The sequence below is a fragment of the Rhinolophus sinicus genome, linkage group LG15 (assembly GCF_036562045.2).
Source record: "Rhinolophus sinicus isolate RSC01 linkage group LG15, ASM3656204v1, whole genome shotgun sequence".
NCBI lineage: Eukaryota > Metazoa > Chordata > Mammalia > Chiroptera > Rhinolophidae > Rhinolophus > Rhinolophus sinicus.
In genome coordinates this window covers 25,189,479-25,211,219 of record NC_133764.1, presented here as the reverse complement: position 1 = coordinate 25,211,219, position 21,741 = coordinate 25,189,479, and the positions used below count along the sequence as shown (strand labels likewise).

The 21,741-nt window shown below is 35.7% G+C and overlaps 1 protein-coding gene across 6 annotated transcripts in view; it reads left to right on the top strand.

Annotated features, from left to right (window-relative positions):
• The window catches only part of RPS6KB1 (ribosomal protein S6 kinase B1), a 71,933-nt gene that overhangs the window by 12,040 nt on the left and 38,152 nt on the right, over positions 1-21,741 (top strand). For 3 of the 6 annotated variants that reach the window (XM_074320399.1, XM_074320396.1, XM_074320397.1), the window contains exons 5-14: positions 4,586-4,733; positions 6,762-6,819; positions 8,270-8,370; positions 10,181-10,271; positions 10,456-10,546; positions 11,037-11,144; positions 11,426-11,488; positions 11,669-11,746; positions 14,347-14,454; positions 16,892-17,004. In XM_074320399.1, coding sequence (XP_074176500.1) covers positions 4,586-4,733; positions 6,762-6,819; positions 8,270-8,370; positions 10,181-10,271; positions 10,456-10,546; positions 11,037-11,144; positions 11,426-11,488; positions 11,669-11,746; positions 14,347-14,454; positions 16,892-17,004 — 959 coding nt within the window. Of the gene's footprint in view, positions 1-4,585; positions 4,734-6,761; positions 6,820-7,445; positions 7,668-8,269; positions 8,371-10,180; positions 10,272-10,455; positions 10,547-11,036; positions 11,145-11,425; positions 11,489-11,668; positions 11,747-14,346; positions 14,455-16,891; positions 17,005-18,026; positions 18,463-21,741 lie in introns of those variants that run through there. The other 3 variants (XM_019736359.2, XM_019736360.2, XM_074320400.1) reach the window with 2 other exon arrangements.

Genomic DNA, 21,741 nt, shown 5'->3' with positions numbered 1-21,741 from the left:
CAAGATTCTTAAAGTAGTCTGTTCCTTTTGATATGTTGCTTATTTATGCCTGACAATCAGGGCTGACTATAATGAGTCATAATTGTATATTGAGTGAAGTATGTTCCTGGCACAGGCATCTATAATGAAAAGAAGAAGGTGTTGTTTTTTTCCACTGTTGGTGGGTGGGTCTGGTGTATTGGGAAATCCATAGATTAATTACTGCTAAATGTCAGGCCTCCTTTTTGGACCCATGCATCTAAGACCTAGCTTGCTTGCCTCTCCTTTTATTTAGTTACCACTTCTTCCCACTTTAAGGATTGTTCTTTCCCCAAAACCCTGACTAGAGAATCAGATACTGTCCCATTCTTTTCTTGCTGTCCCTGAAAAAAAACTCACAGCAAAAATAATGAAAGTAAAGAGGTTGCTAGTATTTAGTCCAGGGTTTTAATTCCTAAATCCTTAGGTAAGATGACTGTTTGTTCCCTTTGAGTTTCTTCCTTCTGATGTTTTTGTCCTAGAAGCAGAGAGTACTAACCCTCCTTACCTATGAGGTAAGAATATACCTCTTTCCAGCCTTGAAGATGAAATCAGAGTAGAACCAGGTGTCCCCTTTTCTTAAATGAATTGTTTGTATCTGGACAGTCTGTCTGGATTTATCAGTTGTCCTGGGTTTGTTTACTCCTTATGGGAATGGTCCCATTTGGGTATTTGCTCATAGTGGAATGTTGAGGAAAAGACTATTTCTAACAAGTATCTCTCTACCCTATCAGTTGCAAAAAAATGTACTCTGGAAGCAAATTACTATTGCCCATGGCATTAGTTTGGCCCGCACTGTAAATTTTAGAACCTTTGGTCAAAGGGTTGTAGCTCACAGATGGGTCATACTTCTTTCATTCCTTCTTTTGCTGAACCAAGTGAGAACCTGCAATGTGGCAGGCATTATGCTAGATACTAGGATTTAGCATTTGAAACAAGTGTGGTCTTTGCCTCTCACTCTGCTTACTGTACAATTCAAGGGAAGAACTGATAAGCTTATTTTTAAAATTGCTTTTTCTACCCTGTGGTCAAAACCCTTTCTACTTTGAGGTTTAAGCATATACCACTCTCTCGCCTTTTTATTTAGTAAAAAATAATCTTTTTTATTTCCCCCACTCCCAAGTCTTGTTTCCCTGGATGTCTTCACTGTCTTTGTATTCCATAGCTAATCAGTAGTCTAGCTTTCTAATTCCTTGATGATTTCAGTTCCATCAGCTTTGTCCTCCTTTCCTTTTCACCAGCCCCCATGGCTGTATCCTCCACCTCTGAAATATTGGGCTAAAATAGAAAAATAACTTTCTCACTTCTTTATTCCCATAATGCCTGGTCTTTGACCCTAAACCCTTTAGTCCTTTGACTTTTCTGTTTTTTTCCTCAAGTTCTTAGCCCTTTTCTTATTTTACTTTATTTTGAATTCAGCCTCATCATGATATGCCACTTCAGTACTTGCTAACCCCACTGCTAATGAAAGTCCTCATCTTAATCAGTTTAGTTGTTAATGCTTTTTTTCCCCCTGTATTTCAGCTACTGAGTGAGCATTACTTGCAGAAATTGCACAAACTTGTAGATTGCTGCTGGAACAAATTCATAGTCCCCAACTTACTTGGACCCTCAGTACTCACCAGCCATTTTTCCAACTTGTCCCTAGACAACTCCTTCCGTTCTCTACAACTGTCAGAGCCTTTACTGTCACTCCCTCTACTCCTTTTAGCAGACTGCCTCTCTTCCTTGTTTGAGGCTGTCAGATGTGATTCTCTTTGACTTCCTGTTCTGATCCCTATCCCAGTACTCTGTTAATCTGCGTCTTCCCCAGTCTTTACTCCCTTCTCTATAGTCATAGTGTTCCTCCTTCTTTCCAAGGCTAAACCCTCTCATTAGGTTTTGAATCGCATCCCTTTCTGCCTCTTCAGGGTCTTTTCTCTGTCACTTCTCTTTCTCTTTTCCATCCTCTGTCCTGGCTTTTTTTTTTTTTTTTTTTTTTTTTAATTAAAATATATTCATGTCTTTGTCTTATTTAGCAAAACAAATCCTTCCTTCACTCAAGGTCTCTCTGTAGCTTTTACCCTCTATGCCATTTATAATCGAATTTCTTGAGAAGTCATGTTTTATTCTTTTTTCTCACTCATTATATTTTGGCATAATGACTACTGTTTCAATGAAACACTTGTCCCCTAGGTCACCACCACTCTCCTAATTGCTGACTCCAATGGTCTTTATTTATCCTTTATTTATTTATCCTAAATTTACCTCTCTGTTGCGTTGAAGCTATTGATCACAGCATTTTGAAACACTGCTTCCTTGACTTCTATGATTCTGCTTTACTAATTTTTCATCTTATCTCTTAGTCCCTCACTTCTCAGACTTTCTCAAAATTACTTATTTAAAAAAATTCAAACTCCTGAGTAGTTAAAAAATAATATCTTTGAAAATTTTCAAACTTTCCGAAGAGTTGCAAGAATAGTACAGTGATCCCTGTAGTGAATAGTACAGAGACCTCTGCTAAGATGACTTCTGTGTCCTTTTATCATACCCCTGTCGGGTTTTGAGCACTTCCTTACTTTCTGGTACAATAGAGCATGCTCCAGGTTCACTCTGCACTTTCCTGACCCTGACCCAGAACCACCCATTTCTCCAAGGAAGCCTGGTTTCTTTTGCTAGAGAAATCAAGATACGGGTGTCAGCTATGCTCCTTGCTACTAGAGTGTCATTGTTTCTGGCTCTTTCAGCGGACAGAGCTAGGAAGTTTGTTTTTGTTTTAAATCATGGCTTCATATAGTTATCCCTAATTCCAGTCCAGTTCCATAGGGTTCTTCTTCGTTCAATCCATATTTGCATTTCCATTTTTCTAGTGAGAAGCCTGATAACATTGATAAATTTACTCATTTGCTCAGTTGTACAGTGTATGCATAATAGTTTGAGAATACCAATACTACTAGCAGCTACAAACCTACTAAGAGTGTACAGTGTAAAGTTATTTAAATATGTTTTTTTCCTGTTGGTAAAATTATCAGTGTAACATTCAATTAAATATATATATTTCTGTTGTATTCAGTTTTATTTCTCTCCCCCATCCTTGTTGATTTAATTTTATTTTTGGAATGTATAAAACATTAACGTGGTTTACAATTCAAGATCTTCATTTTATAATCACAGTAATACTGTATTTAGGCAAAAAAAAAAATTGAATGATAAAACCATTGAAGTTTTACTCAGAAAGTATATCTCTTTCCCTTTCTTACCTTTCCACTGATGTTAGCTTTGGTTTATCTCACTTGTGTTTATTATTGCAGATATAAGCAGCTACATATGTGTATTCTTATTTCTCCTTTCTTAAACAAAAGGTGGCATACACTGTATACTGTTGTGCCATATATGCTCTTTTTTGTACCTTGCTTTCATAGAGATGTTCCTCATTCTTTGTAGACCTTTTTTATACATTGTGTAGCTAGTCCATAGGTTTTCAGCCAAGATCCTATGCATGGACATTTAGGTTGTTTCTAATGTTTCACTTCCACAAATAATATTGTAGCTAATAACCTTGTGCATATGCTTTTCTTCATGTTGCTGGAGATGCACCAGTACTTAATCATAGAACTTAGACTCACCATGTCCAAAACAATGCATCATTTTTCTTCGCTTCCATTCCCCATTATTGAATCACTCCATTATCTAGCCTATTACTTAAACAGAAACCATGATATTATTTTTTTCTCACATCTCGTTACTCAGCAAATGCTAATGATGTACCGTTACCCTTTCTTTATCTTTTCCTTTACCTTCATTTTATTAGTTACAGGTCTTCTTGTTTGGTTTACTGTACTGGCCTCCTAATTAGTCTCATTTTTTTCTCTAGAACTCCACATTGTTACTAGAACTGTCTTTCTTAAAGCCAAGTGTTACTCATTTCCCTTACCTCAACATTGCTCCTCTGCCTCTAAAATAAGATTCAAACACCTTTGCTTAGATGCCCAAGCCTTCCATTTCCAGGCCCCTACCTACATCTTTAGCCTAATCTCTAACCACTTCTAACCATACTGAACTACTTGAAGAATCCCTAGACATGTCCTGTCAAGCCTCTTTTGCACTGGGGATGCTTTTCTATGTCCTCCACATTTAATCTTGATAACTTTCCATGGTACAGCTTAGGTATCGCCAGGTCAGATGCAGTTCCCCCGTTCACCCCCAGCACCTTATGCTTACCTCCACTGACTTCTCTCTCTTTCATGAGACTTTCTGGGCTCTTCTGGGCTGGAGACTCCTGTTAATTCTGCTTTCTTGTTACAGAGCCCGGAGCATGGTAGATATTCAACAGTTAATGAATATATGAATAAACTCATCTATTTACATTTTTAAAAAGTATCTTTAGGTTTTTATTTATATGTTCACTGCAAAAAATCCAAACAGTGCAGAGTAGTAAATGTCTTCCATTTACCCCATCTCAATTTCTAGTGTGAACTAATGATTAATAATTTAATATTGGAAAGAAAAGCACAAATTAGATTTTCCAGTTTCTATAGAATAAAAATGTCTACTATTTTGTTCTTATAGATCATCTCTTTTCCTTTAGGCAATGATAGTAAGAAATGCTAAAGATACAGCTCATACAAAAGCAGAACGGAATATTCTGGAGGAAGTAAAGCATCCCTTCATTGTGGATTTAATTTATGCCTTTCAGACCGGTGGAAAACTCTACCTCATCCTTGAGTATCTCAGCGGTCAGTACACAGAGTTTGGTGTAATTATTTGCATTTGCTCCAGAAACAGGGTCAAAACATTCTTTTCCAATGGAAAAATGCTTTTTCCCAGTGTGCTTAAATAGTTCTTAAAATTGACAAATACATTGACATAAGGAATTCAGATGTAACTGAGTGTTTCTTTTTGCAGACAACTATGAAGGAAACTTTAAAGGTTAAGTTTTTTTCCCACATCCGTAAAATTTAATCCCTATATAATCAATTACTTAACTAAATAACAAACACCTAATTGATACAGAGCCATCAAATTGACTCCACTTGGGTAAGATACTATAATTCAAATAAACCATTGAAGTATTTCTTTGTAAACTGAAATGGGAAACTTATTTGAGAGTATCGTTTAAGATATTGAGTATTTTTGGGATGTATCTTTAAACAGAAGACTCTTTTGGTTTCATGTATCTATCAATAGCTAGATTATGCAGTTTGTGTTAGAAATCACCCACATTTTCCAGGATTTACCACCTCCTAGGAACTAGTTGTTCCTTATATCATTTCTAGATCACAGGTGTCTATTTCCAGAAAACATACTTGATTTTTCTGAAAAACAGATTTCCCAGTAGCCTATAACATGGAACAGAAAGCTGCAGAATTTAGTAACTTCTTTGTGACTTGCCATTTTTTTCTTGTAACTTTATTTTGACTTAATTTCCGATTTATATTAAAAAGTTGCAAGTATAGTACAAACAGTTCCCACATATCCTTCACCTAGATTCTCCAAGTGTTACCATTTTACCATTATTTTTTTGTTTCATCCTTCTCTTTCTCTCTCTCTATATATGTATGTGTGTATATATTGTGTATATACACACATGAATACATATATACATAATTTTTTTCTGAACTGTGTAAGAGTGTTGCAGACATGATTTCCCTATACCCCTAAATACTGTAGTCTATGTTTTCTTAAATCAATGACAATATCTTACATAACTATACTAAACTTATTAAAAATAGGAAATTAACACTGATACAATATCTCCTTAGTTTTCTTTAATCTGGAACAGTTCCTCAGTCTTTCTTTGTCTTTCATGACCTTGACATTTTTGAAGAGGACAGGCCAGTTATTTTGTAGAATGCATCAGTTTGGGTTTATCTGCTGTTTCCTTGGGATTAGATTCAGGTTATGCATTTTTGGGAGGACCAGCGAAGTGACATTGTTTCCTTTGTCTCATACTGTGATATTAACTTTGATCACATGTATAAGGTGGTGTCTTTTTACCTGGTGAGGTTTTTCCCATTATAATTAAGTCTCTTGAGATATTTTGAGATTATTTAAATATCTCTCATTAAGCTTTCACATACGGTTTTAGCATCCATTGATTCTTGCCTGAAACAATTTATTATGGTGGTCGCCAAGTGATTTTTCTTATTCCATCATGCTTTCTTCATTTATTATTTGGCATTCAGCTGTAATGAAGAGCTTTCTCTTCTCCATTTTAAAAATTAATTTATCTATTCATTGATTTATATCACTGTGGACTCATGGATTCTAAGATTATTCAGTGGGATATAACCCTTTATTATCATTTATTTTGATACTCAAATCATGTCATGCTTTTTACAAGGCTGCTGCCGGGTTCATCCAAGTTTAAGAGTTATGAGAATATGGACATTCACTGATTTCCAAGTGTGGTTTTAATTAAATATATAATTATATACTAACATTTTTCTACTTACAGGTAAAATGTTAGAGAAGGTTTAATCATGATTTTTTTTTTTAACTCAGTTCTGGAATCTATAAATGTTTTGAGGTTTATAGATGTAAAGCCCAGAGTTCCAAAACTTGTGTATTTCACATAATAAGAACACTACTAAAAATAGAATCCTGAGGATTTGGTTTTAAACCCTATGGTTTTTAAGATCTGTTTTCTATTGTTAAATGGGCTGATGTCTTTTAATTATGGTTAAAAGGAAAGCACAAACCCTCTCATTAGAAATGGGTTGGAAATAAAGATTGTTTCATTTCTAATGTCTTTTTCTTTACAGGAGGAGAATTATTTATGCAGTTAGAAAGAGAGGGAATATTTATGGAAGATACAGCCTGGTAAGTGAAATTTTTGTGGTTGCATGGATTCAGGTAATGATTCATATAATTAAAGCAAAGTCTTAGTCCCACTGTGAGCAGTCAGATGATTCAGTAAATTGGTATGGAGCCAATCAGTCACTTAGGATTTAATGGGGGAGAAGCAGCTTTGGGACTGGGCAGCTATCGGAGGTCACATCATTCCTTTGCCCCCAGGCCTTGGGTGGAACGCTCTTCATTCACACCAGTTCCTAGCAGAATCATTTTCACTGGGGTTTTCTTTCCTTGAATTGGTAAACTGCCTTCCTTGGCTGTGGGTGAGTATGATATTCCAGTGAAACTTTATGTGGGAACAATGGAAAGTATCAGCAATCATCTCTTTTTCGACTTTCCAGTTCCAAGGTGCAGTCTTAGGGAGGTGATCAGCCTGTGCACATCATCTATGGATTGGGTCTATGGCTAGGATGGGATCTACCTTTTATTTCTTCAGATGGCATCTGCTTCAGATTAAAAATATACGCATCCTTTTGTGAGATAACAGTATTGGGTAACAATAAATCAGTTTATCCTACACATGAATTGAATAGAAAACACTAAATGTTTTTTCTACCTTAATTACCAAACTGCATTCCATTGTTTAATTTCAGGCCTTTTCTAACACAGAAGCTGCATTTAAGAGCCTTAGGGATGAAGTGCCCTTTTTTGGAGGAGGCTCTCTGAGCCCTGTTGGAGGCTGTGTTTGTGGTCGTGCTGGCTGTGAAACTGCCTCAGCCCTCTAGGACACACCCTCTCCATTCTGGAGTAATCTGCAGGATTGCAACCTTGTTATGCAGCCAGTATTGCAGTGCCTTGTGCTTTTCGAATCCAGACAGGGTTGACTCAGCCCTTTATTCTTTTGAGGTAGATAAATTTGAGTGTCACACAGTTTATAGTTGTGGGCTGGCTGGCAAGAGGGAGGGCAGATACCGTGGGCATGAGCTGTATATAATATGCAGCTGTGTTAAGTAAGGGATGAGTGGGCTTCAAAGGGTCAGGTTATAAGATATCTTTTGAAAACTAAGATTTGCTCTCTGAGAATAGCAAAATTTTTATTCTATGGGATTTTAAAATTGGGGGTGGGTGGGAGAAATTTGTTTTGATCTGAATGACTACTGGCCCAATTTCTACACTGACTGAACAAAACATGACCAGTAACAGTTTGGCATATTCTGGACTTCTTTGCAATTTTAGGACTATGTTCTAATGATGAAATAAAACATATAGTTTCACTAAATGAGTGAAACATAAATGTCTCCATGCCTTTTGGCAGCATCCTATGCTATCTTTTCCCCCCATACCGACCCTCACACTGCCCCCGCCACTAATTTGGTCTTTGGTGCATGTTTATTTCTTCCAGGGTATTTTGCTCCATACATAAACTGCTTTGAGTAGATTACTCTTTTTAATTTTATTAAATCACTTTTGTTTCCAGCTTTTACTTGGCAGAAATCTCCATGGCTTTGGGGCATTTACATCAAAAGGGGATCATCTACAGAGACCTGAAGCCGGAGAATATCATGCTTAATCACCAAGGTGGAGATATACTGTAAACAATTCTATAGTAAATAATCATCTTAAAATCCTCCCACGCAGGTCATGGTCATTTTTAAAGCCCCATGTTCATGTGTCTATTATTATAAATTCCTCCCTCAGAATTTATGGCACCATGATACTTAGATTTAAGTATTTAGGTATTTATGGTTGATGAGATTAAAGGGATTTGAGAATAACTGGCCAATCAGCTACCTTTTTTGATTTAATCCTTACGTTTTATAGCTTGTCACTCTAGAAATCCTTGCATAAAGCCAGTACAAACACAAATTTTGGGTTATTCCTTAAGTTGGAAAGTGAATCTTTACAGGTTGAGTTGTCTTTAATGATGAAAATATATAAATATTAGAAGCAATACTTTTATGATAATTTTTATTGATGCTATAGAAAAAGGACAGGATTAGAATATTTGATGTAGTCTTGGAAATAAATGTTTAGTAGGCATCAGTTTATTGCTGTTTATTTGTGACAACAGACATGAAAATCAGACAGACTAATATTCTATATAGCTGTAGGTACAGCGAAGTGGGCCTTGATTTTAATTGCATGCTGCTACACACAGTTCAGTTTATACGAGAGTAATCTAGGCTGGGCAGACTTGGCAGTTCACTCATACCCCAAAGGAGCAACCAGCCAAAGTGGGTACCTGGGGTAGCAGCTGGAGGCAGCTGCTAATCCTTAGATGTCTACAAAATAGTACATGAGGTAGTTAACAGTTTTAAATTCTTGGGGAGAAAATGGTGTATGGACAACAGATGCTTTTATAATTGTTTCAAATTGTGCTTTCCCCCCAGCCCCCTCCCTTTCTTTTAAGGAGAAATGCTATACTTACCCAAGTACATAAAGGGAATATATGAATTTGCCTCCCTCCTAATTCTGCATCCATTCCCCCAAACATGGATTCTGATTCTGAATTATAAGGCAAAGGATAGAATAGAGAAGTGACTAGTTAACTTCTTTGATTCATAAACTTGAGTGTGTCAGGTGGTTCTGTGAAAATAAACTCATTTCTTCTGTGTCAGTAAAGTACTCATTTACATTTGAATCAACATGTCAGTAAAGCACTCATTTACATTTGAATCAACAGGTCGCATAGCCTTTTCTTTTTTCTGAAATAAACCTGCAATATGTAGTAGGATCCCTGGGGTTGTTGAACCAGTGGATAGCTAATGACAGTTCAGGACAGCTTAACCTGAACTGAATGTTCTTTGTGTAAAGTGGTGAGTTTTTCACTTTTCTGGATCAGAGATGATGGTCTCATGCCATGTAGTAATTTCATTTCTTTTTCTGAACTAGTAGCATTGGCAGAATAAGGTAATTTATCATAGTGACTTTCTGAGACCATTTTAGAAAGAACTGTTAAGTCACAGTTCACTGTGGTAAAAGCTATATATTTGAAGTAGTGTCACACCTTTGTTTAAAAGGTGCAGAATATCTTTATTAGGGTCTGTGTACTTAAACCAAACTTCATCAAGTTTTCCCAGGATTTACTTTCTCAGGATGGTATACGTATAGGTAAAGCTGGAGCTTTAGATATGCTGTTTCACTCTTTTCTCTATTTTCCCTTTACCAGATAGATAATATCAGCGGCAAAAGATGACTCTGCCCTAACATTAGAAAGTTAACATTCTATTTTTATGGATGGCACCTCACTAGTTCTTGATATCTTCACACAAAAAAAGAAAAAGACAGGAACAGTTAAATGGAAGGATGGATTGTCTCATATGATATGTTCAAACACTGCACATACCTAGAATTCTCAGAATAACCATGCTGTAATCTTTCATTGTAGGTCATGTGAAACTAACAGACTTTGGACTCTGCAAAGAATCTATTCATGACGGAACAGTCACACACACATTTTGTGGAACCATAGAATACATGTGAGCTGCATGTTGAAAGAAATCTAATTTGTGTGGGGGTAATAGCTAACTTTGACCTGGTTTAAGTAATAGTATGCTACAGTTTCTGTAGCATCATTTGGCTTCGTATTTTGTTTCTAAAGGTCTAATTCAGATGATATGCAAATGGATGAATTTTTTAGGCATATTATTTTTATTATTGTAGGGCCCCTGAAATCTTGATGAGAAGCGGCCACAATCGTGCTGTGGATTGGTGGAGTTTGGGAGCATTAATGTATGACATGCTGACTGGAGCAGTAGGTGCACAGTTAAAAGCTGCATGTATTATGTGCTGAGTGTTGCCAAATCACAATATAGCAAGAGACCTTTCCTGTGCTTCCTGATAGTTTTACCCATGGAGTTATTTTTTAATATTAAGCACTAAAAATGCTTTATTAGTAGTAATGCGGGGCTCTGTATTTTTTTAAAAACATTTCTATTTAAATGATCTATGTCATGGCAGTCCTGTGAAATAGATGTAAAATAGCTACTGCTTTTAATTTATAAATGGAGAAAATGAAGCTTAAAATCAACATGGCTCGCCCATTATCTCAAAATTTAATGGTAGAAACTGAGTTCCTCCCAGGATTGCTATTTCCTCTTTCCTGTTGTTTAAAAGTTATAGGTTTTTTAGCAGCCCCCATATCACAACATACATTTCTGATCTCTATGCATAACTAACTAATTCAGGAAATGGATAATTCTGTTATTTATATGCTAATTTTTCTCACTCTCTTCTACTCTTAGCCCCCGTTCACTGGGGAGAATAGAAAGAAAACAATTGACAAAATCCTCAAATGTAAACTCAATTTGCCTCCCTACCTCACACAAGAAGCCAGAGATCTGCTTAAAAAGGTAGGGTTCTTAAATAGGTACTCAACTACTAGGATTTACATAGAATTGAACATAACATTTTGAATAAAGAATCATACACAGATACTGAACAAAAGCACCTGCGGTTTTTGTAGGGAAAGTACAAATTTGTTTGTTCAAAGATTTTATTTTCTTATTCCCAAACAATATGTAGTAGTTATTAATAAATCATATTTCCCAATGCAAAATAGACAAGCAAATGCTATAAAGAAAAAAGAATAAATATGACTAAAATTCATTAGTGTTTTTCTTCCCTCCTAAAGCTGCTGAAAAGAAATGCTGCTTCTCGTCTTGGAGCTGGTCCTGGGGATGCTGGAGAAGTTCAAGTAGGGATTGGCATGTTTGGTAGTTTGAGGGGAAGATGATGCTAATTTTATGTATTTGTGACGGTTGTACATAGTTACTTATAAGTATAGCTTATTTTATGATTGGTGACTTCAAACAGGCAGTTGTCAATCCAGTGAAGTCTATTCCCCTTGACTTTTCTTCCTGCTCTTTTTTTCTAGGCTCATCCATTCTTCAGACATATTAACTGGGAAGAACTGCTGGCTCGGAAGGTGGAGCCCCCTTTTAAACCTCTGTTGGTATGTATACATGAAAGTGTATAATTTGAGGGACCTGGTACTTTTTTAGAGTAAGATAATCTAAGAGAAGTTAGAAATAACAAAGTGTTCAGTAAACTTTGGTCTATCCTCTCTTCTTTACAGAATCTTTATCCTGTAGTCTTTTCAAGAACTACTGACAGCAATTGATGACCATATTAATTATTTTTAGGTTGCTTGCCTAAGACAAATATTTCAAGTACTTAGGACTTTATTTATTTATTTTTTATTTTTATTTTTTTATTTTTTTGCTTTCTTTTGCTTAATTCAACCCTAATTTATATTTGATTTTCTGGGATTTTTTTTCTTCAAACTACAGAATATATGTTTGCTAGAGTTGCAGCCACAAAGTACCTAGGTGGCTTAAACCACAGAAATTTATTGTGTCACAGTTGTGGAGGATAGCGGTCCCAGATCAAGGTATTGGCAGAGTTGGTTCCTTTTGTGAAGGAGACTGTTCCACGCCACTCCACTAGCTTCTGGTGGTTTGCTGGCAGTCCTTGGTGTTCCTTGGCTTGTAGGCTCATCACCCTGATTCTGCCTTCATTTCACGTGGCATTCTCCCTGTGTGCTGGTCTGTGTCCAAATCTGCCCTTTTCAGGAGGACACCAGTCACCATGAATTGGGATCCTCCCTACTCCACTATGACCTCTTAACTAGTTACATCTGCAATGACCCTCATTCCAAATAAGTTTGCATTCTGAGTTACTGGGAGTTAGAACCACAACATATGAAGGGACACAATACTGGGGCGACACATTTCAGACTATAACAGTATGTTTATGAGTAAATGAGTTATTTTGTTAGTTCTTGTCTTTCTCCTACCTCAGAATTTGAGAAAATATAGTTTCTTTTTCTGTTTCTTGGGATGAAAGTAGAGGGAAAGAAGATAACGATGATGATGATTTGGTCCTTGAAGCACAAGGTGACTTGCTTTAAAATTTCAACATATATAATTGTAAGGAGGATAATTAACCCTCAGGTACCAACTGCCCAGCTTTAAAAATTACCAGGTCATCTTGTTTAAACATGAACATAACCACCATGCTATCATCACAGTTAAAAAGCTGACGATTTTCTTGTTTCTTTTTTTTTCTATTGGCTGGTTTCAATATGGATTCAATCAAGGCCTATACAGTTTTTGTTACAATGTCTCTTGGGTCTGTTTCCATCTATAGCTATCTCCTCAGTTCCTCCCCTGAGGATGGACTTACTGAAAAAACTTAACCATTTGTCCTGCAGGGTTTCTCACATTTTGATTTTGCTGATTTTAACCCTGTGGTGTCATTGACCATGTTCTTCTGCTCCCTGTATTTCCAAAAACTGGTGGTTAGATTTCGATGCTTGATCTGATTCAACTTTTGGTGTCGTATGTTTTGATCAAGAGACATAATGTGTATTTGTATTTCTTTTAGTGATGTTAGTGGTCACTGGTCATTGCCTATACCAGTGGTTCTCAGCCAGGGTCAATGTGGCAATGTCTGGAGATAAGCTGTCACAACTTGGGAAGATGGTGCTACTGGTACCTAGGAGTAGAGGCCAGAGATGCTGCTAAATATCCTGTAATGCACAAGACAGTCCCCTACAAGAATTATCAGGCCCAAAATGTCAGTAGTGCTGAGTTTGAGAAACTGGCATAGTTCTAGGATTTCATTAGGGGTTTATAAAATTATCTTATTCTAATACTATTGTTCATTACTTATTAGCTGGAATTCTTCCATAAAGAGAAACTTTACATCAGTTGTTTGGTTACCTGAGGTACAGTTCATACAGGAAAAGCAGGATATGTTTGTTTCTTTCCTAAATTTCAAAATAATGAATTACTTTTCTATAACTTCTAAAATTGATCGATGAATTACGTGATTTTTTTTTTTTTTAGTATAATTGTGAACTCATGCCTTTAAACACATTTGTGTTTCAGTCCACTGCAGTTTCTTTTCATTGGTGTTCAGCATTTCCCATTTTTGGACACTTTGTGCTTAATTATATTGGTTCCTGAATTCTTTTGACACAACCACTTAGTGTGATGCACCAGAGAGAAGGAATTGAACAGATCTGGTGGTTCGATTTAGGCAAAAAATATTCTTTCACAAGATAATATACTCTTGCAAAGTAGAATATTATTTTTGCTCCTTGAGAATTCTAAAGGAATGAAGTAAGTTATGGGAAGAAACTTTAATTAGAGCAAAAATGTGTTTTGTGTTTAAAACTCTGCTTCAGTAGTTTTTCAGGTTTACTACACACCTTCAGTGGCCAACTGATCAAATTATCTCTAAAAAGGGATTTAGTCAGTGGACTGGGCACACTGAGGCTTTGTGAGAGGAGAAGATTAATACTCAGATTTTTAATAGGAATGATAACTGTGTACTAAAATCTATTTTGATACATGTTTAAAATTTGATGTTGTAATTTCATACTTTCCATGTGTATTTATTCCTCAGTCTGTGCCTGCTAAGACTAGTCTGATACTACAGTCAAACCCTGTGAAAGAGCTGTATCCTAGAGTCTTGTCTGATTCATGTAATGCATTTGATATGTATAATATAAACAATCTTCATTTTGTAATCATTTTTTTTATAAAGCAATCTGAAGAGGACGTGAGTCAGTTTGATTCAAAGTTTACACGTCAGACACCTGTTGACAGCCCAGATGACTCAACTCTCAGTGAAAGTGCCAACCAGGTCTTTCTGGTAAGTGAAAGAATTTCTGTTTAGCCGTGGGAAATTGAAGTATGAAGATGGGTCCTTTTCAATAAGAAAAGCCATTTTGAATAAGAAAATTCAATTTGCTTGCTTTGCAGTTTCATGTAGATAACCTGAGGGGCTTTTTTTGTTCCTAAGTTATTCTCTTGTAACTGACTGATGTTAAAAAATTCTCATAATTCAACATTCCATTTTAGCAATTACAGTAGGAGTGTATGATTCTTCAGAGTGAATGATTCCTTTGTTTGGATGGATCACTGACTTAAGATGATGTTTGGCTCAGCATCTCAATTGAAAGCCACATAGCAGTAGGAAAACAACTCACTGTAACTATTTTAGTCCGGAAAGAGCTATAGATTTTGGTACTATTAACATAAGTCTGTAGGGGATTTTTAGCCTGTTAATTATGAATATTTGACATCAAATTATTCACATATGATGATTAATAAATTAATCCTCAACATATAAGTATCTGTATTGATTTATACCTTGTTTCCTCAGAAAAGCAAAACTTAGATTTTGATCAACAGAAATGATAGATTTATATCTGATGACCATCATTGCATATTATTTTGCACAAGTATTCTTATGTTTATTTTATTACTATACTTATGTGTCACATGAACATCTACCTCATTTTGTAACTTTTGTTTCCTTTGTCATTTGTTTTTGGACTACCTCTAGAGAGAATGGAATATGGGGAAAGTAATCATTTGGAAGTTGTTTCTTTTTTTTCCTCTATTTCTGAGTTCACTAGATTTGTCACTAACTTAATTCTCAAACTTTTTTTCATACTGCTCACAGTATAACAGAAAGCAATGTTGTATATTTTGGGGTGGAGGGTAAGTTCTCAAGTTAGCAAGGAATGCAAAAATTATGTAGGGTCAAAATTACTCCTAAATCACTGTGGTACAGTATGGTTTTGAGTAAACATTGAATAGAAAAAACTATAAATGTATGATTATATGGTGATATAAGAATAGAGCATATACGCAAAATAAAACTTTATAGTATTTTGAATGACATGAGATGAAAGATGAATGCACATCGTAAAGTTTATAACTACATGATACCAAGTCCTTGTATCCTCCTTAGTAAAATCTCTCATGTTCAGTTAGGGAAATAGGCATTATTCATTTTAATTCTGGCATTGCTTTATTTTTTTCTCTTATGATGTGGAATTTTGTTTTCTACTGATGTAGAATTTAGACCATTAATTTAACATATAGACCTTGTCCTCATTTGGGCATTGCAGAATTTCAACTAGTTTAACAATTTTTTTCCACCATAAAAAACAGTCTAGAAACATCTTACCTAGCTAAAAAGAAATCCAAAATTGTGGTGGCAAAAGTTATGTAGCTAAGCTTTCATTGTCAAATTATTGTTGAGCTGTTCATAATTAATTCAATTGGCTACCTAAAGAACAATTCATTTGTTAGGTTGTAGCCAGAATTCTATACATAAAGTGGATCTCTTTAAAAATTAATAAAAAATAGTTACATCCACTTACCTGGAGCTTGGGGTCGTAGCAACTTTAGCTCAGTAAATATTTAACTTCTTCTCACAGAATTAAAAGAAATTCAAAGATGATTAAGGCACAATCTGGTCTTCTTGGTAGTTACAGCTTTAGCCCACAAGAACATGTGGGGAAATGGCTTCTGAAAGTCTACGTGTAGCTGTCATAAAGCATATGCTGTGCAGAATTGCACCTCACTCTTTAGGACTTCTCCCAGAGCCTTATTGAGTCTCTTTATTGTAACTCATAATGCCTACTCATAGGCTAGAATAATAAATAGAAAGGGAGAAAGGTGGAGGACTGATTGTTAAAGAAATGAACATCGACTGCAAGAGATGACAGCTGGTAGCCTAATAGCTACGTCCAAGAAAGAACTAAAGCTAACAAAACTGCATATTGCCTATTGCAATTGAGGGTTTTCACAATTCTGACACTTCTTCATCAAGAAAATACCAAATCTATCCAATCATTGGTATAAACCAGAAAAATCACATGTGCTAGGTTACAGAATTCTATTTTACTTTGCCCCAATAATGAGAAACGGCAGGTCATAATCTTAGTTGCTTATCTGCATATGGCTAGAAACACCAGAATTTTCTTTGCATTTATCTTGGTATTTAACTTTTTAATACTGGAGCCTACATTTACCTGTTTTTTTCCTGCTTTTAATAGAGTGAAATTTTATTTGCAGGTCTGAGCGCAATAGCATTCTCTCTTGAGGTCTGTGCCTCAAGAAATAGCTGGAAAGAAGTTAACAGGTGTGAAATGAGCTCGCGTTGATGGGAGAGCATAGAGATTAGTGATTTTAGGCTTGCATGATTGTGCTGGTGTGTCAGAGACCGAACAACCACATTTTCTTGGTGTATATGACACAGTGCCCTTCTATAGTCCACTGTTACTATCTTTCAGGGTTTTACATATGTGGCTCCATCTGTACTTGAAAGTGTGAAAGAAAAGTTTTCCTTTGAACCAAAAATCCGATCACCTCGAAGATTTATTGGCAGCCCACGAACACCTGTCAGGTATTTAGACTTTATTATTTATTTATTTATTTTAAACCAGAAGAGCCTGCTTAAGAAATTTATGCCAAGTTACATAAATGAAAGATCTGTCATCATATTCTCTTTGATTGACATAAGCACAGCATCTATACCTTCTTAATATTGCAAGTGACTAGTCTGTGACTAATCTATGATACTATGCTATCGAGTTTACCTTCCCTCCTAAAAGTAAGCTGCTACGTTGGCAAATGTCTTCTTTACCCAGTGACTCAACATTTATTGTGTACCAGGGGCTGTGCTGCGTGCTGGGGACACATGATTCGCATAGGAATTGTCCTTGTCCTGGTGATGCTTACAACCGAGTGAGAGGGAGTCACAATAAACAAAGAAAGAAATGCAAAAAAGATGTAATTGCAAGTAGTGCCAACTGCTATATGGAAAAAAACAGTGTGGTGGTGGAGAGTAAAGAGTAACAAGGGGGCTGCTATTCATGGTGGTTAGACAGGCCTTCCTGGTGATGTGATATTTAAGAGTGAAGAGAAAGAGTGAGCCATACAAAAAAACGAAAGTACAGGGGTGTTACAGGTATAAGAATAGCTCGTGCAAAAGCCTTAAGGGAGGAAAAAACTTGGCCTTTTCTTGGAAATGAAAGGGAGCTCAATGTTCCTAAAGTGTGGTGAATAAGGACTAGAACGGCAAAGGTTTGGAGAAATATTTTAAATATAATCGGAAGCTGTTTTAAGTAGGGGAGATAACTGATTTTGTAGTGGGGAAGTAAACTGATTTTTTTTTTTTTTAATTAAGTATCTTTGAGGATTTTATGCGTGCAAGAATAGAGGTTAGAGAGAGAGCGCAGTTAGGAAACTAGCAATTAGGCTAGAGGAGAGAGATGGCTCAACTTTTGCTTTTGTGTTAATCCACACAAGATAAACGGAAATCAAAATAAATGGCATGTTACCTCATTCCCTTTAAATGTAAGGGAAATATTTCTTGTTGAAATAATCTTAGAGACAAATGAATGATAGATTTTCCTTGTCTTAAAGCCCAGTCAAATTTTCTCCTGGGGATTTCTGGGGAAGAGGTGCTTCAGCCAGCACAGCAAATCCTCAGACGCCTGTGGAATACCCAATGGAAACAAGTGGAATAGAGCAGATGGATGTGACAATGAGTGGGGAAGCTTCAGCCCCACTTCCAATACGACAGCCGAACTCCGGGCCATACAAAAAACAAGCTTTTCCCATGATATCCAAACGACCAGAGCACCTGCGTATGAATCTATGACGGAGCAATGCTTTTAATTAACTTAAGGCAAAAAAAAGTGGGGAGAGGATTTGTGAGCATCCTGCAGCGTGAAACAAGAGGACTCAAAATGACAGTCTTGAAGAGTCAGTGTCATTACACAGAACACTTTGGACGGAGGAAAAATAAAGACAGATTTTTAAAAATCAATCAATGGTGCAAAAAAAAAAAAAAGAAAAACTTAAGCAAAATAGTATTGCAGAACTCTTAGGCACATCAATTAATTGATTCCTAGCGACATCTTCTCAACCTTATCAAGGATTTTCATGTCGATGGCTCAAAACTGACAGTATTAGGGTAGGATGTTGCTTCTGAATCACTGTTGAGCTCTGATTGTGTCGAAGAAGAGTTATCCTTTCATTAGGCAAAGTATGAAATTGCCTGTAAAACTTGCAACTAAGGACAAATTAGCATGCAAGCTTGGTCAAACTTTCCAGCAACATGAAATCAAAGACAAAAGAAACTTACCAATTGATGTTTTACTTGCAAACAACCTGAATCTTTTTTTTATATAAATATATATTTTTCAAATAGATTTTTGATTCAGCTCATTATGGAAAACATCCCAAACTTTAAAATGCAAAATTATTGGTTGGTATGAAGAAAGTCAGACAACTTCTGTTTCTTCTCTTGGTGAAATAATAAAAATGCAAATGAATCATTGTTAACCACAGCTGTGGCTCGTTTGAGGGATTGGGGTAGACCTGGGGTTTATTTTCAGTAACCCAGTTGCAATACCTGTCTGTAATACCTGTCTGGAAAAAAAATCTATTTAATCATTTCTATTTGCAGTACTGCTATGTGCTAAGCTTAACTGGAAGCCTTGGAATGGGCATAAGTTGTATGTCCTACATTTCATCCTTGTACTGGGCCTGCATTGCACTGGAAAAATATCACCACCTGTTCTTATACCAGTATTTGGTTCAAGACGCCAAATGTGTTCAGCGTGTGGCTGAAGAAGGACTGAAGAGAGTCAGGATAAAATGCATACTGAGGGCGGCAAATTGAGGGAGTTAGGGAGATCCAGGGGAGGAGGGTGTTGCCATGTTCCACTCTCTATCTAATCTCTTCACAGCAAATTGCTAAGGTTTTAGGTTTTACTTCTTTTTACTGTTTTTGCTACCTACCTTCCTTACATTTCCTTCAAGTTTTAAAAGGAAAAAGGTTTTTTTCTCCTATATTGGGGCTACATTTTTTGATTGTAACAATATTTGATGGCCTTTTGATGAATGTCTTCCACAGTGAATAAGAAAACTTAGTGGCTTAATTTAGGAAACATGTTAACAAGACACTATGTTTTTGAAATTGTAACAAAAATCCACATAAGTGATTTACAGGTACAAAGAATAAAAATAAAGGTAACTTTACCTTTCGTAAATACTTCCTGCCTTAAAGAGAGCATTTCCATGACTTTAGCTGGTGAAAAGGTATAATATCTGCAGAGCTTTATACAAATGTATTTCAGTGCATACTGGTATAATAGATGATCATGCAGCTGCAGTTGAGTCTTATCAGCTCTTTGTCTTTTCTAATGTCTTCAGTCTGAGTGTGCAGTCAGTTTGTAGTATTTGGCAACCCTATGATTTTTTTAAATAAATGCTGCTTGCTGTGTTCTCCAAACCTTTCTGAGCCATAGGATCCAAGCCATAAAATTCTTTATGCATGTTGAAGTCAGTCAGAAAAGAGCAAAGCTTTGCTTATTTAAATGGCAATTCAAGTAAGATGAGATGAAATCCTATGACACTAAGCAAAAACAGAATCCTGAAAAATGATTGGAAATATACCATTTCAATTGTGGCAATAATGAAAGAATTGATAACAGTTCATTTTTGGACAGAAAACTTTTTTTTAATCATTCCCTCTCACCCCCTATCCCATTATTGCAGCAGCCTACTGAGAACTTTGTAAATGAGAAGCTAAAATAACTGCAAAAATTGTATTTAAAGTACAGATCTTTGTTCTCTGACAGTTTATGGTGTCTGAATAAAACAGACCCCGAAAAGCTATGGTGATATATATATATAGGCTTTATTTCAGACTGTAAATGGCTTGTGCTATTCTAATACTTGTTTTCAAATGTGTTTACTAACTGTAGTGTTGACTGCCTGACCAAATTCCAGCAAAATTTTTACACCAAAATATTCCTCCTCAGTCCTATTTGCTAACATTTGCACTGTAATTGGCTGGCTATAACCACCCCAGTTAAACCATTTTCATAATTAGCACTGCCAGCAATAGTGGCAAACACTGCAACTTTCCTGCATAAAAAGCATTAATTGCACATCTACCATCCAGGCAAATACAGGTTTTCAAACTTAACATTAAGTGAAATTAACTTCCTATGCTGTGGCAAGTTTATTGAGAAATTGTGTTTCATAAATGGATATTCCTACTATGACTGTGAAAACATGTCAAGTGCCACTGTAGTGTCACAGACAGAAAGCACACACCTATGCAATATGGCTTACCCTATATTTATTTGTAAAAATCCAAGCATAGTTTAAAATATATGATGTCAATATTACTAGTCTTGAGTTCCTAAGAGGGTTCTTTATGCTTCTTCCAGGTAAGTGTATAAAAGAGATTAAGTGCTTTTCTTTCATCACTTGATTATTTTCTTTAAAATCAGCTATTACAGGATATTTTTTTATTTTATATACATGCTGTTTTTTTAATTAAAATATAATCACTGAGAACTGAAGTTTTACTAATTTTGATTTTATAAGGTTTGTAGCATTACAGAATAAACTGGGATTTATAAACCAGCTGTGATTAACAATGTAAAGTATTAATTATTGAACTTGAACCAGATTTTTAGGAAAATTGTTATTTCTTTTTCCCCTTTATGGTGTTAACTAGTTTGAATCCTTCAAGGATTTTTTCCATACTATTTTTTGAGATAGAAGATAATGGGGGTGGGGGGAAGAATGCATGTATTATGCTCCATAAATTCAACATTCATTAAGTAATAAATGATTATAAACAAGATGTATCTTCAATAGTATTGATGTACTGAGCCTTGGATTTTATATTTAATATAGAACTTAACTATTTTGGTTACTAGTCATATGGTTCCTAGCTTACAAGGGCTAGATCTAAGATTATTCCCATGAGAAATGTTGAATTTATGAAGAATGGATTTTGAGGCTTTGAAAATGGGTAACTTCTTAAATAAAAACATCAATGTCCAAACATTTACCTTCTTTCATAGGAGCAGACACTAGTAAGCCAGACAAAGCAATCATAAAAGAATTTGTCGCACCATGACCTATGATCTATTGCTGATTGATATAAAACTTTTCTTGTGTGATTCTTAATTTACCAATGCAACACAAGTATTATCTCAGTGGATTATCTGAAGTACATCTGAAAGATGGGTTCATTGTGTTTGTTTGCTCTTTATTATTTTTTTCCTATCCCAAGTTGGCTTTGCGTCTATCAGAGTAAATAAATTCTTCA